The sequence below is a fragment of the Leiobunum rupestre genome, chromosome 8, assembly GCF_980474605.1.
Source record: "Leiobunum rupestre chromosome 8, qqLeiRupe1.1.hap1, whole genome shotgun sequence".
Lineage (NCBI taxonomy): Eukaryota > Metazoa > Arthropoda > Arachnida > Opiliones > Sclerosomatidae > Leiobunum > Leiobunum rupestre.
In genome coordinates this window covers 59,158,879-59,169,528 of record NC_143391.1, presented here as the reverse complement: position 1 = coordinate 59,169,528, position 10,650 = coordinate 59,158,879, and the positions used below count along the sequence as shown (strand labels likewise).

The 10,650-nt window shown below is 33.1% G+C and overlaps 1 protein-coding gene across 1 annotated transcript; it reads right to left on the bottom strand.

The window, feature by feature from the left end:
- Positions 1-441: 441 nt before the first annotated feature.
- Positions 442-9,840, bottom strand: LOC149933800 (uncharacterized). Its single transcript, XM_090157435.1, has 2 exons — positions 8,225-9,840; positions 442-550 (listed from the first exon to the last, which is right to left on the bottom strand). The coding sequence occupies exons 1-2, from the start codon at positions 9,838-9,840 to the stop codon at positions 442-444; spliced, it is 1,725 nt and encodes a 574-aa protein (XP_090013561.1).
- Between the last annotated feature and the right edge of the window lie 810 nt (positions 9,841-10,650).

Genomic DNA, 10,650 nt, shown 5'->3' with positions numbered 1-10,650 from the left:
TCATTGCCATTAGGGGCGTCTTCATTGCCATTAGGGGCGTCTTCATTGCCATTAGGGGCGTCTTCATTGCCATTCGAAGCGTCTTCATTGCCATTCGGAGCGTCTTCATTGCCATTCGGAGCGTCTTCATTGCCATTCGGAGCGTCGTCATTATTTTCATATTCTTGAGCATCATAATTAACATTTACAACGAAATCATTGTTGGCATTCGCATTTTTTGGAAATTCATTTGGCCCATTTTCATTGGAGCTTGTACCGGAATCGTCAGATACATCACTTAAACTTTCTTCATCAATGTTAACTTTTCTATTTTGCATACAATGAGCTAATCGTTTTTTAATTCTTTGTTTAGTGGAACGAGGCAAACATCGAATCGGTCTTTTACTTAGCAAATACGTTCTGTACCTATTGCTTAGATTTTGATCCATTCCGGTATTTATACTAATTACAGACTATAACATTTCCTAAAGCGGATAAACGTTCTTCAGCCCTTTGGATTTTAACACTATATCTGGCAGTGAGTTTCGATTGTGTTGTAATTCTTGATTGCCTAAAAACATTATTCAGCAGTTTAAGATACTTTTCATTCAGCATTCGATTAACATTTAAAAGAACTATATTTACAATTAAACAGCTTCTAAAATCGTTTAAACTTTTTAAAACATTTCCAATTATTCAAATATCAAAACCGGTGAGCCTCAGCCTAGTTCCTAATAAGCCAATGCTTCCACTCTGGGAAATTTTAAATTCCCATTTTTCGTATTAGGTAATAATAAAATTTCCTTATTTCAGTTTTAAATGTAAAGAAATTGTACAAATTTTAAAAAAGCATCTTTTTTAGCGAACAAGACGCGAATAAAATATTAAAAGTCTTGTATAATTAAAAAGACGGACTTTGCATTTCAATTTTTTATAGATAATTTCTACAAAATAAATGGAAGCACTGAAGCTACCTTTATTTTTCATCAGTTTTGAATCTTGAACTACTATTATGGGGGGGGGGGGGCAACAAGTTCAATTCTTCACCCACAAAATCATTCACTAAAATTCAAAAAATAATTTAATTTCCATGCGAAGTTTCTTATAAATATATAATATTTATACACGTTTCAAGGAAATAATATATTTACGCATAAAAACATAACTTAAAAAAAGCAGAAACCGAAAAAAACCCGCATAAAAAGTATATGGTAGCACTGAAACCAAGTTTTATCGCGCCTTTTATGAGTCACTGTGGACCCACTGCATTGTGATCGTGGTTGGTGATAATTGAGCATTTAAAGTCTACAAAAATTATTTAAGCGCCTTTAATTTAAGCTTAGAAATGGATAAAGTTTCCCTTGACGTTCAAGACCTTGTAAATCTTAGCAATTCGGTTACAGTTCAAGCCAATGCAAAGAAAAATTGTTCTACAACATGTGCCACCAAAAATTTGCAAGACTTAGAGAAAAAGAAATCAGTAACACGTGCCATAATCTACTGGGTAGTAGAATAGAAAACCACAATTTTACCTATTACCGCCGTGAAATGCAAAGCAAAAAGATTCGAAGGAGCGCGTACCCAAATATCGTACGGAAATAAATTGTATGACGGTGTTATTATGACAATATCAAGTAAGTTCAATTTAAATTCTTTAAAAACTTTTAGAATCTACTAATCCTTATACTATGAACAAAACACTAGGCGACCTTCAATATTTAAAAAATGAGGAAATCGAAATAGATCTTAAAATTTGCCAGGAGTCAATAGAGAATACTGCAGTTAAGGATAAAAAACTCAGAAACGAAAGCCTGAATCAAATGGATCCATTAAAGGCGGAAAATTCAAGAAAAGTCAAGAGATTGAAACCGCTCAGGCTAGAGATGAAGTAAATAAAATGGTTTTGAGTACGCCTTCAATAAGCGACCAATGTAAACCTCAAATTTCGTCGCTTGGAAACAGTAGTCAAACTAAACCTCAATTATCCGTGTAGGAAACTAGTAGTGCTCAGTATAGTCCAGGGGTGTTGAAATGCGATATTATTATTAAATGGTGATTTTGAGATTTAGATTATATATCTCTAAAAGTTTCTAAAATTGTATATTGAAATATAACTACAATAGATCGAATGATCTTGACCTTTAAAATTCAAAGTTGTTAACCCTTGGCTATAATAAGTTTTTGTTGACAGGCATTTATAAACTCTTTACACTTTCAGAGAAGAAAGATGCAAGGATAAAAGAACTAGAAGAACAATTAGGTTCAAATTGTGCAAAATGTGACAATTTAAACAGTGGTAAGTTATACTACATATCTTTGGCAATCCGAAACGTCAATATTAATTCGAATAAAAAACTTTTTTACGATAAAGCTACAATACATTGGAGACTCTTATCAAAGCCATCAAAGTACCTACAACGCAGCAAGGTCTTGGACAGTCTGATTTGCAGACACAGTAAGCTATTGTTATATTCGATTAAACATACTGACACTATTGTTGATAGGTGGGGTGGCGTAGTGGTTAGCACTTCCGCCTCGCAGTAAGAGGAGCCGGGTTCCATCCCAGCTTGTGGCACTGGGTGAAAATCCAGAACCTCTCCTTCTGCGTAGAGTTTGCAAGTTCTCCCCCCACTCTTTAAAGGGGTTTTCCCCCGAGATCTTCGGTTTCCCCTTGTAATAGTTAGTGTAGGGAGCTGAGGGTTAGCTCGCGTGGCATGTAGGGCTTGCCACCACCCGCCTACGCAATATAACCCGTCCACTGGTTAAAAGGCCTTATAAGTCGCTAGATGACTTAGGCCTGTAGTGGTGACTTAGGTATTAGCTTAGCTGATTATTTTTAGATAACATTACCCATCATAGTTAGTTATTGCTATTTTTCTCTAGGTCCATAAATCTTCTCAAACGGAAAATGAAAAAAATGATACCACTATTTGAGGGGTCCTCAGTTTTTGTGACCAAATCACAAAAGCACAACTTGAACTTTTGCACTTCACCAAGATCGGCTATAGCGATTTTTACACCCCCTGTAGCAAATAAGAGTCGGGCCGACGTCGGCAAAAGGTACTAAAGACTAAAGTCGGCCGACCTTTGGATTTAGGGTCGAAATGTCCTAGGGGTAAAAGGGTCGGCCGACTACAAAACGTCGAATCCAAAACGTCGAATCTTAAGCGCCTTTTAATAGACCTAAGAACCGACTCCGAAACGACGTCGGCCCGACTTAGAATGTACTGTATCATTACATCAAAACGACTTACTTTTTGATATTTTATGAAAATGACCACATAAAACCGTAAATATAGCTATATAAATAGCTATTTACATGTATGTAGTTGGTCAAGTCTCATGAACGGGAGTGAAACAATGAGTTTATTTCCGTCAATCGGACAGCTCTTGAATATAGAGTACAGAGTTCTAGAGTTTCTTGGGGCTTGGTAAAAGTAACGAATAAATCTTCATTTATAAAATCTTAGCCTAACATATTTCGCTATACGAATGTAACTTACTTGAGCTGAGAGATTTTTAATAAGGAAACATTCTTAGATTGAATATATAATCTTTTTCGAAAAAATATAATACAGATAAGAAGTTATTTTAAAAATATTTCAATTTGTTTTATGAAATCGCCAAAGTTTCACAGTTTTGAGCGATTAATTGGCAAAGCGCGACCTTAAATCGACTCTTTGCGCTACAGGGGAAATAATTAAATGTAAGGTCTATTTTAAGTCGGATAATGGTCGGCATACCGACCATAAATAGTCCCAAAAAAGGATTTACGGTTTTAGTGTCGAAAAACGTTCGGACGTTTCTAGGTCGGCATTTGGTCGTCGACTATAATGCTACTTTTCGACCGTACCCCGACCCAAAAACGACTTCATGTGCTACAGGGAACAGGGATGATGAATTAGTGAAAATGAACGTTTCGGGGAAAAATGGGAAAACAGCAATCCCAAAACATGAGTACAACGCTATTACTGGTAAGTAAAAGCAAATTTTGTTATAAAATTCTGTCCCATTGAAGTTGAACTGTTCGCGCCGCTATAAACTTTTACGCCCCTAAGCTTCATTTCGAATTCTTTAATTTTTATCCGTATTTGAACATTGCTTAATGTGACCTTGTATTCTCGTTCATAATCTAAGCTGTTCTCGAAATTATTCAATTCGACTAATACGTAAAATTGTTAATGACTCGTTGTTGCAATTCTTCTTTCTTCGCATTTGTGGCATTGTTCGTCATGCTCATCGATTTGTCTACTTATAATTTCGTGTAGAAGCGTAATATTTTCAACGGATAAAATATTATGATTTATTTCAATTGTCTGTGCCAGGCAAAGATTGTTATTGCAAATGTTATGGGCGCTGTAGAGAGGATGGCTGGTAAAACGTTTCTTCATCAAAACAGGCATCGATTCGTTGCAATAAAATAATTTAAACTTGTTTGGTAACATCTCCAAATCCATCACCTTTCACTAAATCTCTCCCATTTTTTTGGTATGTCAATACTTTTATACCTTCGGAAGTTATAGATTTAGCTAAACTTAATTTCTTTTAGGATCTCCAATTTGTTTTTCATTTCGTGGCTATCGCAAAGTGACGTTGCCAACAATTGAATTTTGGTGTCGAAGGCGTAAGTATTTAAAAACTTACGGCTCTCTCCCTTATTTTTTTTGGTCGCAGATCTCTGCGATTGGCATTTTTTAAGAGTTCAATTGGCATAGTTTTTTGTGATGAATAGTCGGCTGTCATCCATGCGCTCATTGGATTTAAAAATGAACCACGTCGCCATATTAGAGGTACCTCACCCAATCCCCTCCAATCTTCATTGCTGGCCATTTCTTCCGCGTTCCTCTTTGCGTTGTTCGCACCTTTGCTGCATTTAAAGCAGAAACGGCCAACTCGGTCACCTTCTTCTCCCCCAGGAGTAATCGGGAATGGCATGTCCATAAATTTTTTGGAAAAAAAAATAGCAATGTTGTTTAAAGAATTTTGACCAAGATTAGAGGATAAAACAATTGAAACCAAATTTCAGCCCTCGTGACCTGAGAGCAAAGTTCACGTAAGTCTAGACGTGATTTTAGTTTCTATGCCCTTTATTTAACTTAAACTGTGAACTTTCACTTTTTTAAATTGTGGATTTCAGAGATACTTGAATTTTGCTCTAAGGTTCCGTCTTACAACTCCCCTAAGCCTTTATAAAATGACTTAATTAGCGTTGGCCAAGTATTTTTTTACTCACTGCTCATTAATTTTAAGGGGGAAGATTAGGCCTTATTTAAAAAACCTAACCGTATGCAGCGAAAACAAATTGGTCCAAAAGGTAAAAAAAATTCCGCCAATTTAAGAATTTAAACCAGAGCGGAGATCAGTCCTAGATTCTTAGTCCACGGTATTAGTCTTGAAGATTTTCATTTTACCTTGCATGTAACAAATATAACATGTTTCTCTCGCACATGAAACGCAGATGATAACTTCTTTGATCCGTGTAAAATATATATTAACATTAAAAAACTGTCTTTGGTTTCACATTCTAAACCGGAATTTAAAAATAATTGCAGTTCCATTTTTAAGTAATTCAATCAATGTAACTATGCAAAGATGGGCACTTTCATATCTTTTTTGAATCTGATAGTTTTTTGATCCATGTCAGAAATATACTTTATAATTCTATCATATTTGATACGATTTTTTACCAAAAAATTCCATACAAATTGATTGGTTGTGGTTCCACGGATTTTTATTAAAGAAAAAATTGGTAGTGGTGCTATCTAAAGATTTTTGAAAGGTAAGAAAAATCAGTTAGGAAGTACTAAGATTTGATTTTAATTTGATTTTTAAACTTTCTGGGTTTTTTTTATAAAATTGATCGGGTAGAAAGTAATTATATTTGATATTTTACACCTTGTGAGGTATTGATAGAAAATTTGATCGGGATAGGGAAAGTGGCGCTATATTATAAAATTTGAGAGGAAAAAATTGATCGATTTAATATATTCATCTTTGATTTGAAAATTATATTCAACCTTTGCGGGGTTTAAAAAAAACGATCGTGATAGTAATAGTGGCGTCATCTTGATGATTTTGAGAGGTAAAAAGATAGGTAGGCAAAAAAGTGTCCATCTCTTTCTTCTACAAAAATACACTGATAAAAATGATGGTTTAAAAATGGTTTGAAAATGGTTTATTTTATAATGAAAACCAAACATGGTTTAATTGCAAACAATTAACAGTTTAAGAAAGGTTTAGAAATATATTAGACTGTTTATGGTTTTTTTTACTTTACTGTAGTAACTTTCAATGGTTTACATAAAGCATATCATTAAACTATAAGTATAACGGTTTCATTTAAGACTATAAATTATCTGAATATAGCAGAATTTGTTTTATTTATAGTCAGATGTAAAAAAAGATTGAAAAGCATTATAAATTACCTATATGCTTTAGTTGGAAACGAATATCTAAATTTTTCAGTTTTAAATTAATAATTATTATTATTGTTAAATATTTAAATTATTTATTGTTAAATATTTAAATTATTTATCGTTAAATATTTAAATTATTTATTGGCACATGATAAGCGGCTCGATACTACTTAATTATTAGTTATTGAAAAGTAATTTAATTACGTAATAATTAAAATATCAAAGAGTCATTCCATGTGAAATCGATCAGACGGAAAAATGCCAAATTTTTAGTTTTAGTGATATTTTTTCTACAAATACATTAGGTTAAGAAACTACGTTTCTAAAATTTTGAGATTCAAAAATAAATATTTTTCTAAATACATCTTTTTAAAAAATTTTGATTTTTGGCTCTTCAATACAAAATTTTTAATATATTCAAATATTTTTAATTATTTCACATTCACTATATATTGTTCCTGAACTTGTTGACCCTTTATCAAGAAAAAAATCTTATTTTCAGAATATATTTCAATATAATAAAAATTTCGTATTGAAGTGCCAAAAATCTAAATTTTTTTAAAAAAAAATAAGAAACTTAGTTTCTTAACCTAATGTATTTGTAGAAAAATATCATTAAAATTAAAAATTAGGCATGTTTTCGTCGTCGATTTTTTATGGAAAGACTCCAAAACATTATTTTATTTTATTTCAAATTATCATTTTACAATTTTAAATTGTTTTATATGTTACCAGTGCTTCCATATCTGTTCTTTAAAATTAAATTCGAAGTTTTATAAATAGTATTAAATATTCGAAGTATTTTTTACTTCTATAAAAAACTAACATAAAAGAATTAGTACTCAATACTAAATGTATTGGAGTTGCGTTAATTTCTTTAAAAATTAAATACCTAATTAACATTTTAAAGTAGAAGGGGGGTCAGTTTGAATTTAACAACTTTCAAAGCAACACAGAATACGATAAAACGTGTTTACACTGGATATGTCACAAATTTAGACCTTAGAGACACATAATTTTTGTCTTCAATTGTGTATTTATCTAAAAGTTCATAATGAATTATCGATTCTGGCTTAACAGTTATCCATGTGTATTTTTCTTCTTCAATTTCATAAGCGTGGAGATGTTTGTTAAACTTCCTAACCTTATATATCACACCGGCCAAACACAAATACATGTTAATACAAAATATGTATTTAATTTGAAAGAATGCTTTAATTTCGTTTTCATTAATTTCATGTAAAAGCAGACTGCCAACACAAAAATATGAATTGTCAAACGTAGATTTTTTAACTGAATATAATCTTTCTGGACAAGAGTCATTAAGTTGGGTTTTTAGATTTTCCGGTAAAGAATGTTTTTCAAGAAAATGTCCAGAGGTGGTGTTTTGAATACTGTAATGTTTTTCAGCCAAGAAATTGTAGCATTGGAGGTACTGATTTCTGGAGGCCATTGTTTTAGTGGGATTTTTAAAATTCGCTGTAGCAAGCATAATTTTTTTAAAGAAACTGTGTTTACTTTCAAACCGCATACATGAAAGCGCTCTTAATGGCCCATATTTTAAGTAAGCCGATGGATAATGAATTAAAAAGTGATATTTGGGAGTTATTATTTCACTTCCAAACATCTCGTTCACTGATTTCAAAAACTCTTCAATTAATTTTGCAAATTTTGATATAAATGAAATATGTAAATGGCTAGCAAATATATAGTCAACGATTTCGCGGAGCTTCAAATACACTTCCCACTTTGGATCATTCTGATCAGGCAAAAATGTGTTCAAAATAAAAGGAAGTAGTCTGAATAAGCAAAATATTTCGCTTGCTGACCCCTTTAAATGTCCATTGTTTGTAAAAGCATTTTTATTTTGCGTTTCTGGATGATTAGATTCAGTTTGTCCATATTTAAAAGATTCAACTCTATTATTAAATTCTTCGACCGTCATGTTTTTATTGGTGATTAGAAAATTAAGTACTTGTTTTAAAATGGATGGCATAACTCCTTCTAGCAAGTCATGCATCGGGTCGGGTGGTAGCTGTTGAGTAACATCAAAGTCTTGTATTTTCATTAAAGGGCTTTCATTTCGCACGCCATATATAGAACATGAGGTTGGATCACTAATTATAGCTTCTAAATGATATCTGTGACGCTGTAAAGTTCGCAGATGAACCTGACTTTCATTTGTTTTTAAAGGGACTTCTTCTTTTAATATCATACAGCATCTGCAGATTCTGCCCTTCGAGAAACTACAATTGTAGCCACCCGCTTTATGAAGGCCTAAATTGTCTCCGGATACTATCGCTGCTATTGCTGTCAGTCTTTCGCCTGTACTTTCAATGTAAAGTCCCTCATCCGATAAAACATTTAAGTCATTTATCATTGGTTTTAGGACTTCTTTCAAGCCATATTTATCGATGTCACTCGCTTTTGCCAAAAAGATCAAGTGAATGTCGCTTAACTGAGATCGGTATTTTGCATCAAAATTCAGTATGGAGAAGTAACATCCCAATGTTTTGTGCTTTCCACGTTTCGAACCCAGCGGATTGGCTATTTCATATTCATCCATGTAAATTTGTAATAAAATAGTATTACTTGGTAGACCAGAGGTTTTTTTTAGGATTTGCTTTGCTATCTCTCCTTGCGAAAAGTGTCCAATGCAATTACTGGGGATCAAGGTTAAATCGTTGTGTTTGTTTAAAATTTCAGGAGACGAGTACAATTTTTCAAGAACTCTAATTACTGATACGTAGTGAAAGTGATGCTTCCTTGGTTGATTAGATGTTTCTGCAAATGTGTGTTGAGTTGGTTCTATTAAGCCGTACTCTTTTCTGCATACTGCAGATATTTTGTAGTCAGAGTTTAAACTTTCGAACGCGTCTTTCACTTTTACTTCATTTGAAAAGATCTCAGATTCACTTATGCTCACGTCTTTTGACCGAATTACATTTCTAATATTTTCCTTATTAACTGAAATCAAATGTTCGCAGAATAAAAGGAGGTCATTAACTAACGATTGTATTACCGTCCTTGGTAAATGGTGTTGCTCTCTATATTTTAAAATTATCTTCAATAACGTCTCTCTAATTTCTGGAGGTTTGAGATTGGCCTCATCTCTTCTTTCAGTAGGACTACTACCAAAATGATCGTCAATCGCATTTTTGTCTATATTAATGTCCAAACCTATTGGGTTTTCTTCTATAATTTGGTCATCAGTGTGAGCTTGATCTGTTTGTTCATCTTCATTACGTAAATATTCCTTATGTTTATATTTAATGTGCCTACGTAAACTGGCGACAGTGTTGCATATTTTCCCGCAGCCCTTTAATCCGCAGGTGACGTTAAAAAAAGGATCCGAACCGTGGGCATTTTGCATATGAGCCAAAAGAATTCCGAATTTTTTCACTATAAAACCACATTTTACACAACTTAACAATTTGGCACTCATTATACTAATTAATATATTTTAAATAGCGTATATTATCGTTCAATGGATTCACTATTTCCTCTCGCCTCATTTTTTTTTGCTTTGGTTTGGCCCAGTGCTTCCACTTAGACAATTTAATTTTTCTCTCTGGCTGTTCTAAAAAATTCCCCTTTATCCTTTTCAAAGACGAAAAAAAATCCTTTTTCCCTCCAGTTTATTTCCATTAGTTCTTAACTTTTGAAATAAATTAAAAAATCTTAAGAAATTTCTTATTACATTTTTAATAAGTTACATTAAAACTACATTTTTTGTTTAAAGTTTTACTCTATTGCACGAAAATATGTTATACTAGATATTTCTAGCAAAATTCGATTCAAGAAAATCCCCAATAATCGCTTAAAATATCAATAAATTCTTTTAATTTCGAAAAATCCCTTAATTCCCCTTTCAGGTCGAGAAATCCCTAAAAGGGGATAAAATTCCTCAAAGTGGAAGCACTGGTTACTGCTTTTCTCTTTTTTTTAATGACGCATATTGGCCTACAGAGAGGGTGGGAGAATGGACTTTGGTGTTGGGTTTTTTTGTCGTTCGAACAGGTCGGTAGTAAAGGCGAGTCAGGCGACCTTCAGCTTTTGTTCATTAACCCGTGCGGAATGCTCCAGTCGCCACGAACTACGAACCGAAATTTTCAGCGGCATCGAGACAAAAATCTTAACTAGGTATTTCGCTAAATCGTGATTTATTCCGCGTACAAAAAAAAGTTAAAAGCAAATAACAAAGTGCCGAGAATAGAAGATTCAAGATAGAAACTGAAATGTCCGCGTGGTCCAA

Coding starts and splice junctions, on each gene's coding strand:
- LOC149933800 (XM_090157435.1), bottom strand. CDS start 9,840: ATGAGTGCCAAATTGTTAAGTTGTGTAAAATGTGGTTTTATAGTGAAA. Junction 551..8,224: donor AACAATGGACATTTAAAGGG/GTCAGCAAGCGA, acceptor TAATGTTTTTAG/GCAATCAAGAATTACAACAC.